At 46.8% G+C, this 23,000-nt stretch overlaps 5 protein-coding genes across 5 annotated transcripts; 1 reads left to right on the top strand and 4 right to left on the bottom strand.

The window, feature by feature from the left end:
* Positions 1-525: 525 nt before the first annotated feature.
* Positions 526-1,948, bottom strand: BHQ10_002485 (uncharacterized protein; the record flags this gene model as incomplete). The annotated part of the gene is made up of 2 exons (XM_040874636.1): positions 526-1,443; positions 1,493-1,948. The coding sequence occupies 2 exons, from the start codon at positions 1,946-1,948 to the stop codon at positions 526-528; spliced, it is 1,374 nt and encodes a 457-aa protein (XP_040730990.1).
* A 587-nt stretch (positions 1,949-2,535) lies between these two features.
* BHQ10_002484 (uncharacterized protein) lies at positions 2,536-6,552 on the top strand (the record flags this gene model as incomplete). Its single annotated transcript, XM_040874635.1, has 4 exons — positions 2,536-2,779; positions 2,935-5,008; positions 5,190-6,474; positions 6,526-6,552. 4 exons carry the CDS (start codon positions 2,536-2,538, stop codon positions 6,550-6,552), a joined length of 3,630 nt encoding a protein of 1,209 aa, XP_040730989.1.
* A 389-nt stretch (positions 6,553-6,941) lies between these two features.
* Positions 6,942-8,253, bottom strand: BHQ10_002483 (uncharacterized protein; the record flags this gene model as incomplete). Its single annotated transcript, XM_040874634.1, has 2 exons — positions 6,942-7,727; positions 7,780-8,253. The coding sequence occupies 2 exons, from the start codon at positions 8,251-8,253 to the stop codon at positions 6,942-6,944; spliced, it is 1,260 nt and encodes a 419-aa protein (XP_040730988.1).
* Positions 8,254-9,379: 1,126 nt separating this feature from the next.
* On the bottom strand, positions 9,380-13,843 carry BHQ10_002482 (uncharacterized protein; the record flags this gene model as incomplete). Its single annotated transcript, XM_040874633.1, has 3 exons — positions 9,380-11,047; positions 11,110-13,533; positions 13,583-13,843. The coding sequence occupies 3 exons, from the start codon at positions 13,841-13,843 to the stop codon at positions 9,380-9,382; spliced, it is 4,353 nt and encodes a 1,450-aa protein (XP_040730987.1).
* A 996-nt stretch (positions 13,844-14,839) lies between these two features.
* Positions 14,840-17,694, bottom strand: BHQ10_002481 (uncharacterized protein; the record flags this gene model as incomplete). The annotated part of the gene is made up of 12 exons (XM_040874632.1): positions 14,840-15,183; positions 15,240-15,452; positions 15,506-15,728; positions 15,779-15,837; positions 15,889-15,970; positions 16,020-16,398; positions 16,451-16,477; positions 16,533-16,732; positions 16,784-16,965; positions 17,015-17,070; positions 17,137-17,621; positions 17,677-17,694. The coding sequence occupies 12 exons, from the start codon at positions 17,692-17,694 to the stop codon at positions 14,840-14,842; spliced, it is 2,268 nt and encodes a 755-aa protein (XP_040730986.1).
* Between the last annotated feature and the right edge of the window lie 5,306 nt (positions 17,695-23,000).

Raw genomic sequence — 23,000 nt, 5'->3', positions numbered from 1 at the left:
ATCTGATCGTCAACGTGTACTAGCGCTCGACAAGGGATAAACCCCGAACGATTCGATAACGAGTGTAAACGGTACAAAGTACCTTCAACTGATACTCGGTCCTTGTGTCGTCAATTCGCTCGACTGATCTACTAATGATCAATACGAACGTCCAGCATCCTCGACTTTGAGAAAGTGATTGATTGATTCAAGGGGAAAACAGTGAGGTATGTTCGGTTTCCCGTAACTCCGCGCTAGGTCCACGGGGCATGCTGGCAATTTTACGCTTTAGGTTTAGCGTGGGAGAGCTTATCCTCGTTTTCACGATAGCTTCAATTTACATACAAGGTACCAAATAGTTGTTATCAGTCACTTAGATCATTGAGGCTGCTTGACAGCCGGGATGATTCATTATACACTCTTAACAGTTATGCACATGAAAGAATCAATGAAGCTGTAATGGTCGCTATGTATCGACCGGATCATGAGTAAAAAGACATCACTGGGAATATCGAAGGAAACAGAACGCTGCTCGCAACTCATCAGTTAACCGCCCAAGAGAAAATTGACAGCGCCTTGCACGCTGCCACCGCTTCTTCGTAGAGCTGCAATATTCTGGTCAAAGTCGTAGAAGCCCATGTCATTCAACTGGCGTAATTGTTCTGCATATCGCTCTTCAGGGGGCCGGTTGTCTACTGGAGAAGGAGCAGCAGGAGGAGCACCAAATAGAGACGCCCAAGGGTTCTCTGCACCTGCACCTGCGCCAGCACCGCCTCCGTTCATAGCTTGCATGACATTTTGTAGCAAAGCGGGGTCTCGCATGAAAGGGTTATTCTGAGGGTTGAACATATTGTTCAAGTTCGGCTGTGCCGCACCACCTGCACCTGCCTGGCCTGAAGGTGCTCCGAATAACGCCGGATTGAAAAGAGCGGCAAACGGATTCTGTGCTTGTTGATTCTGTGCGGCGGAATCTGTCGTAGCTTGCCCACTAGTCGTAGTCGGCTCGGTAGCGGTAGTATTCTGCTGTACGGCCGTTGATGGTGGTTGAGGAGGCATGCCAAAAAGACCGGCGAGAGGATTGGCACCAGCCGCGAACGGGTTGATAGGCGGAGTTGTTTGGGTCGTGTCCTGCTGTTGGCCACGATTTTCCTCTGGAGTAGTGTTTGTGACGCCAGGAGCGGGAAATGCTGTGTTGCCAGCTCCTCCGAAGCCCATACCGCCACCGCCGAAAGCGCGTTGCATCTGTGCCATTTGGCGGATTGCCGCAGGGTCAGTGAGCATTCGTCGGAATTCAGGACTTTGCATCATTTGTCGAACACCAGGGCCCATCTCTCGCAACATCGGGTTTTGTTGAATCATTAAATCGATTAGAGCGGGGTTCTGGAGCGCCTCGTTCATCGTCGCTTGGACTTGAGGATTCTCAAGCATACTAAGCATCTGGTCTGTATCGGGTGGAGGTCCCATCTAAAATCTGTCAGTGAATGATGCTACTGCGCTTCTCGACGCTACTTACGCCACCGTCCGGTCCGAACATTCCAGCTCCAGGGAGTTGCGCAAAACCAGCATATCGTGCTCCAGTCAAGCCAGCCAAAGGATTATTTCCAGTGCCAGCGGCAATATTTGTAGGTACTCCAGGTACGGATGAAGGTGTCGTACCAGCAGCGGTGCTGGCAGGCTGAGGAGGGGGGTTTTGTCGTTGATTACTAGCCGCGCTCTTGACTAGGTGAATGGTGTGCCCATCTTTGATCTTGTAGGAGGCAAGAGTCTCGTTATCTTTGAGGACTCGCCCGGAGTATATCAATCGCTGGCGCTCTGCAGGTGTGTCAGCGTGCTCAGAACTCGACAGTTTTTCTTTCAAGTCCAGAACGATTGTCGAATCGGGTAATGTGAAGGTGTATTTGGCGTCGTTGGATGCCTTGACGCTGAAGGTGATGGAGGTAGGTTCCGCTGCCGAGGCGTCGTCCGCCATGATATCACACGTAAGAGGGGTAGGTTTGTGAGGTTGTTTGATCAATCGCTGGCACTCCGACTTAGAAGTAAGATATTCAGGCAAGTAACAGGCTCTGATGCTTGTGAAAGAATGTGACAAATAATGTCGCAGCCAAATGAGTGATCGTGAAGGTTGGAAGTGTCTCAGCAAGCAGTAGGACAATCAACGGGATAATGTCATCCCGTCCGGAAGCTGGCAGAAACCAATGGACTAAGGCAGAGATTAAGGCGTTCCCGCGTGGCCTTGTTGCCTCGCTGCCTTGTTGCCTTGTTGCCTTACAGGTCTTGGCGCTTGGCACGCTAAAGCCACAGCTTTTCTTTTTTTCGTACAGGTTTTGCAAGCTCACACACGTTCACAGCCTTCCTCTCCCACTTTGACGGCAGGACGCGTTGTCCTTGATCAGCCAAATAATACAATCTCATTCTATCATCAACCGGTCTTGACTTCAAGACTGTCATACTATTTCTTCCTATTGGAGATGGAAACCTGATCTCGACCATTTCTGTCCTCGGCAACGCGACCAACCATCAGTTCACAGCTCGACCAGAGCACAGTAATTGCCCACTATGGCGACTACATCGAATATGTTCATGTATTCCTTGACGCTACAGAACCCAACAGCTGTAACGCAAGCTATACTCGGACAATTCGCAGGTACAAAAGAGCAACAGATTGTGACCGCTTCCGGTTCGAAGCTTACCCTTCATCGCCCGGACGCCGCTCAAGGCAAAGTCACCCCTATATACACGCAAGATGTCTTTGGTATCATAAGGTCTCTCGCGGCTTTCCGGCTGGCCGGAAGTAACAAAGGTATGTTGCGCTCTACTTTTCCCTAAAAGAGTCATTTTAGTGATTCGTGAAGCTCCCGGGAACCAGCCACTATTGTCGGATGTGCCTCGGTCGGAAGCATCGAACCGTTGAAAGCTCTGCAGTGATAGCGTTGATCCGTGCTGAAAATTGTACAGATTACATCATCATTGGGTCAGATTCGGGTCGTATCACCATCATTGAGTACGTGCCGTCACAGAACAGGTTCAACCGCATCCATTTGGAGACATTTGGAAAGTCGGGTGTTCGACGAGTAATTCCTGGCCAGTACCTTGCGGTGGATCCCAAGGGGCGAGCTTGTCTCATATCTTCTGTGGAGAAGAACAAACTTGTCTATGTTCTGAATCGTAACTCGCAAGCAGAATTGACAATCTCTTCACCTCTCGAAGCACACAAGGCACAGACTCTTGTCTTCGCGCTTACTGCTTTAGATGTGGGTTACGACAATCCGATTTTTGCCGCCATTGAGGTTGATTATTCCGAATCAGACCAGGATCCCACAGGCCGAGCATACGAGGAAGTTGAAAAACAACTTGTATACTACGAGCTTGATTTGGGTCTGAACCATGTGATTCGCAGATGGTCAGACGTTATACATCGGACTTCAAACATATTGTTTCAGGTTCCCGGAGGCGCTGATGGTCCCAGTGGTGTTCTTGTCTGCGCTGAAGACAGTATCACGTATCGGCACTCCAACCAGGATGCATTCCGTGTGCCAATACCCCGTCGCAACGGCCCTACCGAGAATCCTGAACGGAAGCGATCCATTATTGCTGGTGTTATGCACAAAATGAGAGGCGCTTTCTTCTTTTTACTGCAGACAGAAGACGGTGATCTCTTCAAGTTGACTATTGACATGGTTGAGGATGAAAATGGTCAACTCACCGGTGAAGTCAAGAGACTGAAGATCAAATATTTTGACACTGTTCCTCCTGCAGCTAATCTGCTCATCTTGAAGAGCGGTTTCTTGTTTGTGGCAAGTGAAACAGGCAACCATCACTTCTATCAATTTGAAAAGCTTGGCGATGACGATGAAGAAACAGAGTTCTTGAGTGATGATGTTTCCGCTGATCCAGCCGACTCTGTCAAACCCGTTTACTTCAACTTGAGAGGCGCCGAGAATTTGAATCTGGTTGAAAGCATCAATTCATTGAATCCTATCATGGATTGCAAAATTACAGACGCTATCGGAGAAGATGCCCCCCAAATTTATACCATCTGTGGCACAGGAGCTCGCAGTTCTTTCCGAACCCTCAAACACGGTCTGGAGGTTTCTGAGATCGTCGAGTCCGAACTCCCTAGTGTTCCGTCCGCCGTATGGACGACGAAACTTACCCGTAATGATGAGTTTGATGCTTATATTGTACTCTCATTCACAAATGGAACATTGGTTCTCAGCATTGGTGAAACGGTCGAAGAAGTTACAGATACTGGCTTTTTATCCACCGCACCAACCTTGGCTGTTCAACAACTTGGCGAAGACTCTTTAATTCAAGTTCATCCAAAGGGTATTCGACACATTCTTGCTGATCACCGAGTCAATGAGTGGCCTGCCCCTCAACATCGAACAATTGTTGCTGCCGCTACCAACGAGCGTCAAGTTGCAGTTGCTTTGAGTTCCGGTGAGATTGTATACTTTGAGATGGACACGGATGGCTCACTGGCCGAGTATGATGAAAAACGTCAGATGTCTGGTACAGTCACTGCTCTGAGCTTGGGCGAGGTGCCTGAAGGCCGTGTCCGAAGCTCTTTTCTCGCTGTTGGGTGTGATGACTCGACTGTCAGAATTTTAAGCTTGGATCCAGACACTACCCTGGAAAACAAGTCCGTCCAGGCCCTGACATCTGCACCATCTGCCTTGAACATAATGTCAATGATTGACTCGACATCCGGTGGCTCGACGTTGTATTTGCATATCGGACTCTATTCCGGTGTCTACCTCCGGACAGTGCTTGACGAAGTTACTGGTGAGCTTTCCGACACTCGAACTCGATTCTTAGGCGCAAAACCAGTGAAGCTGTTTGGAGTATCCGTCAAAGGCCAGCCTGCTGTCCTTGCTCTCAGCTCTCGTCCTTGGCTAGGGTACTCCGATGTGCAGACAAAGAGTTTCATGCTTACATCCTTGGACTATGTTAACCTTGAATGGGGATGGAACTTTTCCAGTGAGCAATGCCTGGAAGGTATGGTTGGAATACAGGGTCAAAACTTACGGTACGTAATTTTTAATCAGTTCTTGCAATTTTTTTCCCTTGTATCATGATGAAAAAGGAATCCGAACTTTCGTGTGGAAGAGAAAAATAAGTTTTTATATCCAATTGTTCCTACTGAGATACTTCTTCTATTCTTTATCATTCTCCATGGCATTGACTGGTCAATTGCTAATTGAATTTAGGATCTTCTCCATCGAGAAATTAGATAACAATGTGTTGCAAGAGTCTATTCCTCTAGCATACACCCCACGACACTTTGTGAAGCATCCAGAGCAGCCTCTATTCTACGTGATTGAATCTGAGAACAATGTTCTCGCTCCGGCTACACAAGCTCGCTTATTGGAAGACTCGAAAGCACAGAATGGTGAAGCCGTGATTCCTCCAGCAGAGACATTCGGCTATCCTCGCGCTACCGGACATTGGGCTTCTTGCATTGAAGTTGTAGATCCTGTCAGTGCTAAAGCTGTTCTTTCGCGTCTTGAACTCGAAGAGAATGAATCTGCTGTTAGCATTGCAGCTGTCTCCTTCGCAAGCCAAGACAATGAGACTTTCCTTGTCGTCGGCACAGGTAAAGATGTCGTGACGTATCCAAGGTCTTTCTCCGCTGGCTTTATTCATATCTACCGTTTCCAAGAAGATGGCAGGGAATTGGAGTTCATTCACAAAACAAAAATTGAAGAGCCCCCGCAAGCCCTACTCGCGTTCCAGGGACGCTTACTTGCCGGTATTGGTAAGAATCTTAGAATTTACGACCTTGGAATGAAGCAAATGCTTCGAAAGTGTCAGGTCGAAGCTGCGCCAAATCTCATCGTGGGCCTACAGACGCAGGGTAGTCGTATCATTGTCAGCGACGTACAAGAGAGTGTGACTTACGTGGTGTACAAATATCAAGAGAACCAGCTCATTCCATTCGTCGATGATGTTATTGCACGCTGGACTACCGCCACGACAATGGTGGATTACGAAACAACGGCGGGAGGKGACAAGTTCGGTAACCTATGGCTTGTTCGTTGCCCGAAAAAGGTATCAGAAGAGTCCGACGAAGACGGTTCTGGTGCCCATCTCATCCACGAGCGTTCGTACCTCCAGGGTACAGCGAATCGATTGAACCTTATGGTTCACTACTATACTCAAGACATTCCTACAAGTCTCCACAAGACCAACCTGGTTGTTGGTGGAAGAGACATCCTGGTGTGGACGGGTTTGCAGGGTACTATCGGTATTATGGTTCCATTCGCCAGTCGTGAGGATGTTGATTTCTTCCAAAATCTAGAGACTCAGCTTGCTTCTCAAAMCCCGCCGTTGGCAGGACGTGATCATCTGATCTACCGAAGCTACTATGTTCCTTCAAAGGGCGTAATTGACGGCGATCTTTGTGAGACCTACTTCCTGCTTCCTACCGACAAGAAGCTCATGATTGCTGGTGAACTTGATCGGAGCGTTCGGGAAATAGAACGCAAGATCTCGGTATGTCTTCTTCCTTCTTGCATGTGATCACTGCTAACTATCTAAATGTAGGATATGAGAACCCGTGTGGCTTACTGAACGTTTCACTTCTTTGCCAACCTGTACATTCAACGGAGTTTCGGCAGGCGTTTTCAGGGATCGTGAGCGTCTGATTATTTAACCTTAATGATATCAATCAATGACCAATCGAAATTATCACTCCTTCCGCTCTACTATAAGCAAACATACAAAAGCCGTCTCTTGCCTCGCTCGATCAGCTGTTATTTCATCAGCTGATTTTGAGCTGGATACACCAGTACTTCCTCTGGAGTATTGGTTGTATGAGACAAGAAGAATCTAATCGATGATCTTTGAGTACGAGTTTATCTGTTATGCCCTACGGATAATCATCGTAATTTATCCATCGATACAGCTTTAGAATTATCTGAATTCATGATTTCTCTTATCTTTGCCCTTTTCTATTCAGTCTAAAAAGGAGGTGGATTCAAATCTAGCCCTTCAACAGTAAGCTTAAAAGCATCATTTCGTGAATAACTTCCCGCCACATCCAGATCCAACCTTCCTCGTGTGCAATCGTCAAAGTCGATTTCGGCAATGACCAGGCCATCACCTACTGCACTTGAATCATCATTGTCATCAGTGCAGACATCCCAGATCGGACCGCCACAGATCTGTCCCAAAGGCCCGATAATGCATGACCCGCCGTGGCAGATGTACTCTTCTGTTGCCGGATCTTTCTTTGAAGCCGAATTGGACAATACAGACCGTTGAGCGAGACCCTTCTTTTTCAGCTCCAGCTCGGATATGGCGCCTGCATCGTCTTCAACAGCCAGACTTGCGTACATCTGATCTCGCTTCTTGTCTGGATGTAGCTGTTCGCCTGCTGATTGTGGCCAGGTGATTTCTTGGGGTTCTTTGGTGTGTTCTTCTGTCGACGTACTATCCGCAGAAGGAGCACCGGTAATCCAACTCGGCAACTCGGTCTTTCGCACGCATTGATTAGCAGAGAGCACCACAGCACGACCCTCAGTGGCCACTGTCCGCATAAGCGGGAGCCATGTATCTCTTCCATCAGCCGTGGGGGCGAGATACAAATTGACGTTTTGCGAGTACAAACTCTGCCGAAGAAGAGGCATGTAATTTTCCCAGCAGATTGCAGAGCCGATGATAAGATTCACGCCGTTTATTTCGGTTGTCACGGCTTTGAGGGTTGAAGGGGAGCCTTGTGCCCAAATCAGACGTTCAGTTGCTGTCTATACTACAGTCAGAGAGGACTTGGCATGAAGAAACTGGGGGACGACTCACTGGCATGACTTTCCGTCTCTTCCCTAACACGCCTCTTTTCGGATCAACGTAGACCACGGAACAATACAAACTCCCACCAGCTCTCTCAATCAATCCCACGCCAATGAACACATTCGTCTCACTCGCCACACGCTCTAAGAATTCCCTCGTACCATCACCGCGATACTCCTTCCCCTTGGCACAGGGTAATTTCCTCTCAACCCAATCATCCCCCGCACCGGATGGCGTGTCACCTAGGTCAACCGCCGAGTTGAAGTATTCCAAGAATTGATCCCGACCCTGAGGGTCACGAGCACCAATTGCTGTTCCAAAAGCGCATGTACGTGGATAGCCGCCGAGGTATGCTTCGGGGAAGAGAAGGACGTGGACGCCGCGGGATGAGGCGTGGCGGGKTGTTCGCTCAAGGGCTGCGAGGGTGGAGCATGTTATGTCGAGGGTGCGGGATTGCGCGACGGCGACGGTGAGATTCTTCATTTTCTGCTCTTTATTCTCCACGAGGTCTTGATTGATCGTGTGTCTGGCGAAGAGGAGGCACGCTGAGTTTTCTCTTCATGAAAAGACAGGAGATGAGCTCATGACTCATGTGCGGAGTGCGGGGAACATTTCCGGTTGATTAGGGTTACCGGTAGGGCTGGGGGAAGAGCCTTGCCATTCTCTTCAACATGTTCAAAATCGGTAACAGCACTTTGATTTTGCTGATGAGCTATTCGAATAATCCATGAATGAAGACAATGGTCTTCATACTGCGAATCAGCTTTAGCTCGTTGTCTGGTGTGGCTATAATCTTGATGTCCGTCTGGTGAAAGTTGTGACGGCTTGGTTATCGTAGCCCTAAATCAGATAGTTTTGTATGTGTGCAGTTTGGTCCAGCACAGTTAGTCTACCGTGAGTGCTGACATCAGTTCTGTCTGTTGCATAGTTCCAGATTCGTTGCCAGAGTAGATCTGAGTCCAACATATAATATGGCATTGAGGGCAATTTCACAGCACTGGAGTTGGCTAGTTGAAGTTTAAAGAGGTGACGAATCTGCGATGACTATCTTATTGTGCTCATCCACATATACTATGTACAATATCCGTCGATGTCCAGCTTCTTTGCTCCTGTGGATATATGGGGGTCAAAATTAGCGTGTTACAGCCAGGGTTGCTCGAGATACAATCAAGGAGATATTGAATACCAATTTCACTTGGAGGGCCATGAAACTATGAGATCTTGGCGGCTAAAGAAGCCCCTCAAGCTTTCACGAGGGATCAATTCCATGTGCAGTAGAGGCTGCGCACTGCAATTGAAGACGATTACCAACTTCTAAACAGAGATCAAATCCTTCAAATCGAGAATCCAGCCACTGCGACCACGTGCGCCCCAAGGGGGGAGCCAGTCATCCTCGCAAGAGCCCCAGAGTAGCCATAGAGGAAACTACCAAGAAGGTGGCCACCCGACCACTACCGAAACCACACGATTATCCAGATTAACTAGGCCAGATCCTGGTTGCCCTGTGTCCCTTTGCAAATGCAGAGGCTTTCTGAAAGAACGTATGAATTTCACCATCGTTGGCAAAAAAATGATATAAATGGACAACAGCCAGTGACATAGAGTTGAATCATTCGGTCGAAAGGCCCCAGTCCTGCTTTATCTTTTGAAGCCAATCCTCCACCGCCATGACTTCCTGCCCGACCATGACATTGCCTTTTCCGATATTTTTCAGTTTATCCTCATCATATTTGGGGACATGGAGCATTTCGTGGTTCTTGCTGCACACCTGAAGACCCAAGGTTCCCTCTTGTAGCTTTCTCAAGCAACTTTCGTCGAATTGCACGTCCGCACATACTCGGCAGACATACATATCGTTTGCGTATGTCCAAATAGTTCCACATTTTCCATCGCATGAGAATTTCAAAGGACCTTCCAATTCTTTGGTTGCCTTGTTAGTTGACTCCAGTCGATTGGTCTCTTTTGTAGCGTGCGTATCCTCATCTTCTTGGTTGGGTATAATGAGGGACCATGCCGCCAGAGAGTTATCATCCTGACCAGCAAACATGAAGTGCGCTGCCAGGCGCATAAATCCCTGCCAATCATTGCTGGGATCGTCATCTGACAAAAGATCTATATTGAGTTTAACAAAGGCCCTGATCACGTTCTTTGCTTTCTCCGTGTTTCCACAAAGTCCATAGTACCGGGCCAGTAACTGCTGCGGATATTTCTCCTTCGTCTGGTCCGTTGGATTTCCGTCCGATTCCAAAGTAGCAAGATGCTCGAGATCATCGATGTATTTGGCTGCTAGTTGGGTACCATGTCCCGCCTGGAGAGCCTTTTCGAAATAGTGGCTGGAGAGTTCCCGGGTGGCAAACAGCTTTGCACGTCCTATGTACGAGTTTCTTTCGGTTTCGTCTAAATGGATAATCCGCACCCACATGGACAATGCCATCTCGTTTTCCTCGGCGCATGTGGAGTGGTTGTAGAAGAACTTGGCACAGTAGTGCATCAGCATGGCCATGATTTCTTCTCTGTAGGTTTCTTCCTCTCGGCCTAGCTGGTCCTGTAATTTTTTTTCTGCMGCGTCGACAGCCATACGATAGCTACCCTTCAGATTCGTGATATCGTTGCCGTTCAAACTGTTTCCGGCAGCGGCGATGGTGCCATGAAAATCGCTATTCCAGAAATACGCGTGGAACATTTGCGTTCGCCGATCGAGACCGGTAATCTCGTCTGTAGAATCTTTCAAGCCTTCGAGGAATTCAACCAGCTGTTTATAGTTCCCTTTACCATGCAGAAGTAAGGTCATAGCATAGGCGGTATCATAGTCATCAGGATGTTCCTGTAAAATGGACTCATAAATGTCCCAGGCCTTCTCTGCATTCCCAACTTTTTCGTTCACCTCGGCCAAATGTTGGGTGATTGGATGCAAATAGTACTTAGGATCAGAGGGTTTAGACTTTCCACATTCGATAGACGCTTTAAGTGCTTCTAGAGTCTCAAGTGCCAGCGCATATTGTCCTTGGTAATCGTAAGCCCGCGCGAGACCCATTCTGGCCCCCCAATTATCTTCTTGAAGCGACGATGCCCGCTTGAATGTTTCGACCGCATCATCCAACTTCCCAAACTCTCTCAAAGTTTTGGCCACGTTTCGTGTTTCCTCATATCCAAGACTGTCTAATCCAAGGCGTTGTCGACCCCAATCGGCTATCTCATAGATCCGAGACGCCGTAATCTTCTTTGATTCCAGATCCTTGGTCTCGCGCTCCACGTTGGGATCTTTGCGATTTGCAATCTACCAAAAGAGATTAATATCCAAACAAAGTAAATACACGAAGGACAGTCAGCCGGACTTACCTTGTTCAAATATGCATTTAGCCAATAAAACAACTCCGTATAATCCCAATCMCCCGCCTGTAGCCATTTATGCGCCATGAACTTGGCGATATGCTCCAGGAGATCTGCATCAGGCTGCGACTTCGAACTAAGACTCTTGACCCATGCCCTGTCCTTTTCCGGGAGCTTCTTAGTGACAGAGGAGTCCTGTAGCCACTTCAACACCACATCAACGCAGTCATCCTCGTATATCCAGGAACGCCGCATCGACAGGCGGCTCTCCGTCCACCGGAGTCTGAATATATTCTCGTCTGTAAACATTTTCACCAATTGTGGACCGACGATGGCCTTGATTTGTGGCTGTATCAATGACAGATCAATGAGGCGAAGATGGTCTTCAAAGTAAAATGTCGCGTAGTCTACCAGCGGAGAAGATTCATCGGTTTTCTCTGAAACGGCTCTGAGACAGGCCATTATAATTCGCATGTGGGCTGTGTCTGTATCAACGCCGAGCCGAGCAGTCTTTTTGGTCAATTTTCGCTCAAAGAAGGCTTCAAACTCGAATTTCTTGAACAATTTAGGCTCGCAGACCAATTCGAGGAATCGTCGGACAATTTTGACCTCCGACTCGAGGACATCCCCGGTGGTGTTCCATTCAAGCTGACCGTCGTCTGCCTCGGTCTCCTCGGTAGCGGCCTTTAGTCGGAAGTATTCCTCTATCGAGTTTGACACTAGAGACACAGTCGCTGTGGGGGGTACGCTCTTTGTTTTCAGGTCTATTTCTCCCTCTATACGTAATAGGGCAGAGAACCGACCGTTGATCTCGTCCACCAACGGGCGAAGTGATGGCTCGCCATTCTTCACATAGAGAACGGCTTCCAATTCGTACAGCCGCAGCGGGCATCGTGCGTTCATAACCCAGAGTAGGAGCTCATTGAGATCCGAAATATTGTCTTCACCCAGAGTCTGATTCAATCTCTCGATCTCGCGGGCAATCGTGTTCGAACGTTTCTCGCCTGACCGAGAAATTACGTCTCGGATTTCTCCGGGACGTTGCTTCTCGCCTATTTCATTCAGTAGAAGACCTATGTTGACGAAGTCGCCATGCGCCTCTTTCAATAAACCTTCGAGAATTTCCTTCTTCAGGGCTTCGACCAGGCTCGAGCCGCTGCTGAGGATATCTATGCTTCCGAGGCGGTCGTTGATGAATAATTCGATATCGTCCTTATTTTTCGAAGAGACGTTAATGGTAGAGATGCCTTCGTTCAATCTGTTTGTGATCTGCTCGACGGTTTCGTCTCGCGCAGAGAAGAGGATGCGAAGGCGGAATCGGCCCATGGTGTCTGATATCTTCTGGAGGTCGGCTAGAACATTCAGGAGCTGTTTGAGGTCTTCCAGTACAATCCGTTCGGCGCCATCCAAAAGTATGTAGAAAGTCGAGTCCCCTCTGTAAGACTTGCCGAAGAGAGCATTCCATAATTGGGTTACTTGGTTGGCTTCCAGCGACTTCGCGGAAGAGGCAAGTTCTTTCCGATAGACCGGGTCATGGCTAGCCAGTTGATAAGCCACAGTCTTCAATACCTTGACTAGAGATGGGGTGTCGTTCGGCGTGAACTGACCGGCTCCTCGACTGGGACTTCCCTGCTCGAAAAAGTAATAGGCGATTGATTTTCGACTCAAGTTGTCCGTCGCATTTGAAATCCTCTCCTGCAGATCCCGAATGACTTCAGTGAAAAGGTAGGATTTACCGCATCCTTCGCTTCCGGATATGCAGAGCACATCTAACGGAGAATCTTCCTCACAGCTCGCCCATTCCGTATACGCCAAATCGTTGCGGAGCCATTGTCCGCTTCCATCGACCTTCCTGCTGCGGAGATCTCTGTACTTCCCTCGCATCTTGGCAAAGCTTTCACTGGGATTGTCAAGATAGGTGTCCACGTCCTGAAGCTGTTTATTCCCCGTAATCCCGTCCTCGGTTTTTTGCTGAAGCTCTAGTAATTTGTCGACGCCCACATTTATCTTCTTTGTCCCATCTCTTGTCTCTATGATGTTCTTCTCACTGTTCTTCTGCGATTCAAACCCCAGAGTCCCTCGCATTTGCGACTCCCGCTCGACGAGCTCCGCCAGCCGATTCAACTGCCCAGTGACCCCTTCATCACTGTTGAAGGCAAAAACCTTGAGTGCAATCAAAATTTTATGTCCTTTTAAAACTTTCATCGAAAGCGCACAGACTTCTACAAAACACACTAGCTCATCATTGATTATCCGTCGTAAAGATCTATCCACATCCTCAGGTGGCATGCGAAGATAGATCTTGCATCGTTCCAAAACATCTGATATGCGTTTAAACAGCTCGGCAAGACTGCTGAAAATTCCCTTGAATTTTGCCCCAGTTTGGATGAGATATGACACAGCATTGAAACAAAGAGCGCTTGGGCCAAATACCTAATATGATCAGACAGACCTCTGTGGTGCGAGTGAGTGAGATACGAACCATACTTGCTCCCTGGGCCGCAATTCCACCAAGAACTTCGATACAGCTCAAAGTCTTGCTGATGACATCCTTTGCGACTTTATATTTGGCATTTCGCTGCTCATCATCATCTTGCTTTTGTCGGATTTGATCAAGGACTTGATCGATGGTGTATTTCGGGGTTGCTGTGAGATCCACCGAGGTTGTTTTGGCGAAGGACCGACACACCGTGTCCCACGCCGCCTGGAGATTGTAGTCGTCGCTTCCTGTGAGATCCGCCATTGAGTTCTGAAAATCGTTGTGTCCCCTGAATGTGGGGATAACATTCTTCTAGAGCTCTTGTGGGGAGATCATCGTTCATATCATGAGGGGAAAATGTCAGCGCGTGCGGCTGAAGACAAAGGAGGCGGCTGATAAGCTTTGATCCCGCCCTTCATGCAGGAGTGGAGGACCGTGCGGATTTCATTGACTCCATTGGCACAGCTTGGTTGCGCTCCGATTTCAGCTGGTGGAAATATGTACTGCTTTCTCGCATATGACATGCGATCCGCCAAAAAACCCCCGAGAATACACCAATCAATATGAGACATGAGATCTGTTGCTCATGAGCCATGATCTGAGAGGTCAGATATTGCTCAAAATTGCTTCGTGTGGCTCCTGGTGGTGTTTACCGTACGCTCTAGAATCACCTATCAATGGTACATGCTGAAATGAACTTGCTTTTCCGCCATGTCTAGTTTTTCGTACTGCAATCTATGAACGCGCCATAGACTTTTACATGAGCAAAGCTGTCCATCAGTGTAAGCATTGGCTCGCCTCACTGACACGAGATTATTGTATACCTTTCATTCTGTGCAATCATGGCCAGAAATTTTGTCTTGTGTTCGGAGGAGAATATGAACTTGTGGACGAACAAGTTGCGAATAATGGCAAATGCTGTTGCTCGACTTGTAGACAGTCCGTAAAGTCGACAAATCCTCGCTCAACGAGTATTCTCCTCTACGTATGTGTCGTGGGTTTATTCTTGGCTACCGTGCTGCAGCCACTGGGCGCGGTCAGTTATATACTAGAACGTCTCATAACTGAAACATGATATGATGGGGCTGTCAGAGACAACAGGCAAGTGCCAAAGAATCTGAAAACTCCAATACGTCAATTTGCAAATTTGATACATTGAGGATTATTTGTGACGAGATTTCCCAGCGACACCAGTTCAGAAGCAATCGAACACATAGGGACTATCAAGGTAATCATGGAAATACGAAAGCATGCCGAGTCTTATCCCTCCATCACGACTTCCTCGCGAGCGAGATTCAAGAGATTATCCATAGCACTTCTGACAGGTTCCATATTTTCTCTAGCCCGAGTAAGTTCTGTTGTAAGGTGTGCTCGATATTCAGGATTTCTTTCACTCTCTAGGACCACATTTTCACTTCTCAAAGTGTCCAGATCGGCTGCGATAAATGAGAGCTGGTGGGTCACTGCATCTTTTAATTCCTGTTGCAGTGTTTCAGAGATGGCGAGGAACTTCTCTTTAAAGAGTCGACGATGGTCAACGAATAAGCTCGACGAGCTGAAGCCGGACTCTATGATATTTTTCTTACGGCGGTCGCTACCTGTACCTACAAAATTGTGAGAACGGAGTTTCATTATGTAAAAGGGCGGGTTCGAAAGATACCGTTTTCCTTGTTGGCAGCGTCGTAAATACCTTCCATACGCTGGCCGACAATTGATGTGCGGATAGGTGAGAAGGCATCAGTCTGGACACTGGACAACTTGATTTGAAAATCTTCGATGACTGTTTCGACGCTACCTAATAGCAACGTCTCGCGATGATGTAGTGTCGCGATGAGAGGGTTAAGTCGATCTTGCAGACAGCGATCTGAATTCGCTATGCTAGGCGTTAATATCTTCAATATAGAGAAGAGACCGCGCTCAACTTACCTATACCGCCTGTGGCCCTAATACCATTTCGGAATACCTCCTCTATTGACATCGAAATTTGATTGAGGAAGGTATCAATATCTGTATCAAACGTCTCCCATAGTCCGAGCATGTCACTTCTCATTGAACGAATGGCCTCTTCGTTCCAGCATCGATGCCCTACTTTACCCGTTGTATGGTCACCATACTTCCGGCAAAAAGCTGCGTATGAGGAGTGATGAAACTGAAAATTCGTGAGTATCTAGCAAGCCATTGAGCGCAAGGAAAAAATACCGAGTCCCAGAGCATACTTGCTTGGCCCGCGCTGGCACTCCATTGCTGTGCTCGTTGTCCTAAAACTTAACAAAAATCCCATAAATATGTAGAAATGGAATGAAACTTACTCATGTACCCCCTCAACTGCTCGTCAAATTTGGAAATTAAGATTCGTGAGACATTATTGATTTGAGACACTGGAGAAGTCAACTATTGGACAATCAGCGAACTATTTCCAGGATTTCACAAAAGTACTCACTCCGTCTAATTCTCGCTGAATGACAGACACCATATCTAAGATTTGCTCTTTCCTCTCTGCATTCACGTCCCCAGATCCTGCCTGAATCCACAATTCAATCGAACCTAAGAGTGCAGGAATCTCATCCTTGATGTACTCGGTTGTTGCTCGAAGATGACTTTCGGCAACGATGCCGATGCAATAACGCCGCAATTCAATGATCCCGCTGAGGGTGAGAAATGGAAGAGCTTTCTGAGCGGGCTTGTCGCGCTCCTTTGAATACATGGTATTACTAATGCAGAAGGTTTGAAGGTGGTCCCCTCCTGGATAGCTTCTGTATATATTCTTCAATTGACTAGACACTTTGCGATTTCGAAAGGTGATGATGTGGTGGCTCAACCTATGCAAGTTAGTCTCTATAAAGGAAATCTCTCATGGTGAAATAATCTCACTCAAATTCAAATTTCTCCAGCAGTTTTCTACAGACATAGTAAGCTTTTGACGCCAAACGAATTCAGTTATTCAACCACCTACTTTGCTCTATCGCGGTGCTGCTGAATTTCCAACAATTCCTGCGCGTCCTCAGTCGAGATAAGAAACTCTTCGGTAAACTCGCGTATATCTTCGTCAAGAGCTGCAATCACATGCCTCTGATCGACGATGTCTTTCTCTAGTTTAGTGATTCTAGTCCGTTCAGAAGGCCAGTCCTCCCTTGCCTCGTTGGGCCTAATGTCCTTTTGAGGTGTAAGTAGCACGGAACAGCTCATTTCTTTTAGGTCACTTACGTCTGACTGTGTACAAATGACTCCAACATTTGACATTGCAGCTCGGCGTGCGAGTTCAAACACTTCCTTTACCCCTGTATCTGTCGTCGCTCTACCGATCCTGGCAACTGCAAATATCTGGTGGCATTGTCTGACATATCGTTCCGTAACGTTCTGTCGTGCAGAGTTGAGGTCCCGAAGTCCTACATTAGTCAGTGTTAGATTTCTTGAATCTTAGATCATATTACTTACCTGGAAGGTCTGCTAATATAAGCCCCCTGCTTAATATATATGCCTTCATGTACACCCTGCTCCGCTTACGTATTAGCCGCGTGGTCCGAACAATTAACTGGGAAGGATCGCACTAAACGAACTTTAATTTACGAATGAAAGGCCAAAGGCATGCTTGATCTCTTTCTTCCATCTCGGATGTCAGGCTTTTCAGTCGATTGGAACATTGATTAATGTCCTCGAACGACTCTCGTGATAGAATGACTGATTCTCCCGTGCCTAGCTCTGGGAGAACCTGCAAAACCCAAGTCATCATTGTGTCAATGGCTTCATCAAAAACCATAACGTCAAGCACCGCAGTATTATTATCCAATCTTTCCCTGAAGCTCGCCCTGAAAGTACTTGTTGCAAGATCTGCTTTTCGCTTCAGGTTCTCGCGGTCCTCGGCTGCCATCGCTGCCAGGGCTGACGCAGTAGTCGACTCGTAGTCTCGCAACGAGCTTAGAAGCTGCTCAAATTGAGTTCGAAGCTCTTGCAAAGAAAAATAGTCAACTTCAATAGAGTAGTCATTTCTGTCATGAAAATGATACTCCGTAACAACACAAGTACAAGCAGCACCGCTATTGCTCTGTTCAGCATCGATATCAGTTTGTGGCCACCAATGACAACTCCGAGGAACTCACAGCTCGTGCAAAATCCATTTTATCTAGTAATGAGTTGATAAGGCTGCTTTTTCCTACACCAGAATCCCCGACGAGTCCAACTATGCGGCAAGAGGACGGTTCAAATCTACTCAATTTGGCTGCTTGTTGGTATATGGCCTGAACGCTTGAACCTTGCTCTTGATGCATATTTGATCTCGATAAAGCTCGAGCAACTCTTCCAGTAATGTTTCTTGCACTATTCAACGCTTCCTGGACTTGCCTTTCGTAAAATAGTGACTCCGGGGGCTCCTCATCTTCTACTCTGTGAGCGGATCGATGAATAGCAGAGCTGGATCGACGACGTCGGGAGGGAGAGGGAGATGAGTGACCTATATTAGGTCTTTCAGATCCTGAGGCTGGACCCAATAGTTTATCAGGTTCTGGGGATTGAGTGGGTTCATGGCTGGAACCAACTTCGAGGGCGCCAATGCGATCAGCTAGACCTTCTATTCCTCTGCTAACCGTAGAATGTCGTGAATTCGCGATCGGTGGCGTTGGAGTAACACGGATAGACGGGGTGGGTGAAGTAGTTGACACTTCTCTTTCAGGTGTGAAACTTCTAGGACTCGAGATTGATCTTTGCGGTGTTACTGAGCCTAGTCGCAAATCGTGGAATCGACGATCCAAGCTCTGATGCTCAGAGCCATGACGCAACGTTGCTCCATCAGACGACACGGAGGGTGTATAGATTGGTGAACCTGGAGTGCTCCCTCTGGCTACGGATGTTGAAGGAGTGGCTCTTTCTATGGAAGGCAGAGGATAGTCGGGATCTAGATTTGGCGACGTAGGCGATGGAGTATGCGGAACAGTAGCCAAGTTTCTAGTAGGAGATGAGATGGTAGACGTATCCGACATTGCTGATGCTGACAACGTGCTACTTCCTTCAGAAGGCAGCTCCATATGCTGTCTTGCGTGTCAGTTAATACAGAAAGCCAGCAAATATTCAACAAACGTACGCGTTTAACCATATCCAAAGCGATTTATTGAAATATAGCCCAGATCCGAATGGATTGTGTATTGTAGCTGTTTGTAAAGAAATGACCGATCGAAATAGACACAAGAGAAACCATACACAGGACAAGCAGTGAAGATATAGGAGGGGAAGTATCGGCCATTTTGTTAGCCACGAGCCGGAAGGAAGACTAAAATGCGGCGCAGCTACTGGAATAATACATACCGTCCAATGAGTGTAAAGAAAAAAGTAATGAAGTGGATGATACGCTAACATGTCCGCTTGTCATCTACCAGGTCAACCCCTCCTTAATGTGCTCCTCGCAGCTTTTCCGATGTCATGCGATCCGCCAAATATGCCCAGAAACACCAAGTAATATGAAATATGTGATCTTTAGTTCATGAGCTATGATCTGTGACGTCTGATGATTTTAGATTAGATAGAATTGAATGGTATACTAAAATGTCGAAACCAAGACTGCCTCGTGGGACTCCTGGTGGTGTTTACCGCCCACCCTCGAAATCGCTTATCCATTGAATGGTACACACCATTAGCTCTCACTTAGCTACTAACCGAATCTTTGAACACCTGCTTTAGAGGGTTTCGAGTTGGATATTGGCCACAATAAACCTCACAAATAGTAGCCGCTCGACAGTCCCATTGCATTCATCCATGGAAATTATGCCGAGGGGTAAGGTTACAATTTTCCCTCCCAGCAAGTCTAGAAGCAACGACTAGTGTGTCTTGCGACAGATTTCGTGAGAGAAACAAGCTGATAGGTGTACATTCGAGTTCATCGTCTTGCGCTATCTGCGGGCCGCGCCGGTGTTACAGATCTATCAGCAACCATGGACGAACCATGGACGGGCTGAGATGTGGCATATATTTAGCCCATAGGTTTTCGGGGAAATTAGGAATTAATGCCGCAGATTTAATGCGAATTATTGTACTATCTGATGAATAAGGCTGCCACAGACCACACTATTTTCTAAAGTGTTCTGTGTATCAGCCTCGGCTGTCCTTTAGTCATTCAAAGACGCTAAGTCAAAAGGCTTCAATTTATCATGCCATTTCAGTCACGAAATTAAAAAGGAACGAATCTTACTACCAAGCTCGCAACCACACGCTGCAGGTTCACCTTGCAGGGCAGTTGGACTGCCTTTCCTACCATCTACGCTCCGTGATACGGCCTGCAGTCAAACCAACACCTGGAAAGATACATCACGAAGTCGTTGTGACGTATGGATCATTTGAATACTTCTCAACTAATAACTTGGTCTATTTATTTAAAAATTGTCTAGATGCAACTTTCACACTAGTAGTCAGTGGCGACACTGAAGTACACTATACTCAAAGCATAGTGTGGTTTTCGGGTGTCGGATATGATGATTGCATATGCCTTATTTAAATTAAAATAGCCTAGAGGAATTTTTTCTTTTGGAAATTTCTCAGTGTTAGGACATAATTTTTCTAAAGCTGTAATTGTGCATTTTGTGCAAAATCAAGTAAAACGTTAGTCTTGACTTAGTTGATAAAGCAGTAACCTAAAGTCCGAGCTAATATCACTCGCTATCTTGAGAACAAACCTAATTTTAACCGCAGCTTATTCACCTTAAACAAGAAAGTTCCTGATGTGTTAGTGAGACCCATGGGTTGATCTCGTCCAGGTGTCGAGAAGATCATCACTCAGGATAGGGCTCAAAGCCCTAGACGGTGTCGTATACGAAAATAGTCTCAAGCGGTGCCTTAATGGAAGGGGTCTTACACAAAAACATATAAATATCCTACGCCGGGGAGGGCTACATAGGCATTCTCCTCTTCCCTTCCTTTTCCCATGCTTGATATTCCTTGCAAACGGGCGCTCGCAGTATCGCTTAAATCCTTAGAAAGATTCATTTTAAGTGAGCTCCCGACCTTCTGAATGTTATCATAAGGCCCTCCCGCCTAATAAACTGGCTCTTAGCTCGGTCGATCTGTATCCCAGGTCCGCTATGATACTAGCACTTCATCTCCCATGGCAAAATTTACTTCTTGACAGTGCTTGTCCGCTTGGGCTTTCCGGCATAAAACTAGAAATCTGATAGAATGTTTCGAGCAAACTACTATATCTTCTGTATACGGCTAGCCCACACGTATTCCTTGCTGATTGATAAGCCAATTCGCGGGTAAGAGACCGTGCGCTTCCCTAGCAGATGTCAAACGATATCTGCCAACTTCCAACACGTGATAATATCCTCCACACTGCTTCTACAGACTACCCTGATATTGTACAATCATTAATACCGGAGAAATAAGCAAATGTTGTCTTTCAAGACTGATGAATATCCTTAGATTCATATATATATACGCAGATAGATGTATAATCAAATGCTTTGCTTACGAACATAACAATCCGGAGATTGACATAACTGTCGTGGCTACCTGGTGGAAAGGCTATATTCAAGCGTCATTCATGTTTTATGTCTCCCCCCGGTACATCCATTTCCCACAGGGTGAGACCAGTTAAGATCGCTCTCACAAACCGCAGAGCCATCTGTCTCTTTCTTAAATACCTTACACTTAAAGACGATTCCCACAGAAAGATCAATTGTTACGCTCCACGCTAGATTTGCGGTGTACTGGCTCGAAGAAAGAGGKATCGCATTCGCTGTGTCACAATTCTCAAGCTAAGAAATGGTTCCCATAATGATGACATTCTCTTCATACGACGTCGTCACTCGTTCATTGAAGGTAATTGGAAGTGATGCGTTCAAGATTGTCCGGTTCCACGGCGTCAGAATCGACCAATCTGCTCAATACAACTCTACTTAACACGTCCTTGCCATCGCCATATTGCAAAACAAGACCGGGCAGGGGGTGCAGCATGATGATTGAGTGTTGGAAAAGTAGACGAGAAGAGAGCCCTCGCCTATTATAAGCGCTCAAGCTAGTCCTAATACGGCCCTGCCGTCCCAAACGGGTAATCGCATGTTACTAGGGGATTCCGTGAGGCTATTCCTGATGTTTCTCTCCAGCTTTAGCCTTTATCATCTTCACTACTAGTGGAAAGATTGATATTACCTAGGTAGTCTGTATTAAATGCCGTGGTAAATGTATGCACGTGATAATCCTATAGATCAGGAGGCAGCAAGAGCCTCTGTTGAAGCTCTAAGTGTGATACCATGTTTGGGAGCCCCGGCCGTTTCGAAAGTCATGAGATGATATTAACGAATAGACGGTTGTTAGATGATCTTCAGTATATTCAAGCTAAAGATGGAATGGTAACCCTACATTTCTATACAGTAGGAAAGTTTTAACATAATTTAACTGTACTATAGTATAGCAGCTGAGATAAGATGCTTAGTGGGGCGGTATTGATGGGACCTTACATGCATTAGTGAGGCACAGACTGGCTCTTGGCAGGGCCATGTCGATCTGCATAGTTATCCAAGATCGGTAAATGGCCTTGACGAACACAGGGGACAGAAGACCTGGCACAAGCGAGGGCCATACAATATTGAAGCTCTGCTGAACATCTACCTAGTAAACATTTGAAGAGAGCGCCATTGGTCGGAAGACACATTTCCATTTCCGGCTTAGTCGTTCCGAGCTGCCGGATTTGACGTCAGTTTTTTTTTCTCCCACACTAAAATAATCTATGATATGACAATATTGATAGTGTAGTAGCTGTACTAGCCATGCAAACACATTTTCTTTTTGAGTAGAGGACAAGAGCTAAGAAAAGTAATAGACAGTGTCTCAAGATCGATCGATCACATTCCCGAGCATTGCTGAACCCGAAACGGATGTGACAGGTCAGCCACGCGTCGGTATGCTGTCGCTGCTTCGGGGACGGAGTACAATCAGCTTGAATACTCCGGACAGAGCCGTGAAATGATTGGCAAGTACAAACAATGACGAGGGCGTGAATAGCAGCTTCTGGAGGAAAAAGGGACAAAAGGAAAAGAGGGGCGAAAACAGCAAGAAAACGCAATGAAAAAAGGGCCGATGAATCTGGGGAAGGAGCTGGCCGGAAACATCGAGGGACAAGAAACGGAACTCAATCAGCCATCAATCAATAAACTTCCCTTGTAATTCTCTACTGTACATTTCTCAGTCAAAACAATTTATTGCTCTTCTAGGGTATTATTGTATTTGTGTGTGGGAGCAGATCGCTGCGAACGTCAGGATCCACTCTTTATCCCTTGTCATTGGCAGAGAGCAAGGTGTCTTAGCTAATAGTCCACTGTTCCAGCCACTTTGCTTTTGCCCACCACAGCTCTCTCCGTAATTTGTTTCACTTGCAAGCTACATCTCTTTCCTACACCAACGATACCCGGAAATACTACCAATTGCGTCGCAATCACGTTTA

The sequence above is a fragment of the Talaromyces amestolkiae genome (assembly GCF_001896365.1).
Source record: "Talaromyces amestolkiae strain CIB chromosome Unknown scaffold3.1, whole genome shotgun sequence".
NCBI classification, from domain to species: Eukaryota; Fungi; Ascomycota; class Eurotiomycetes; order Eurotiales; family Trichocomaceae; genus Talaromyces; species Talaromyces amestolkiae.
This window is presented reverse-complemented; position numbering and strand designations above follow the sequence as displayed.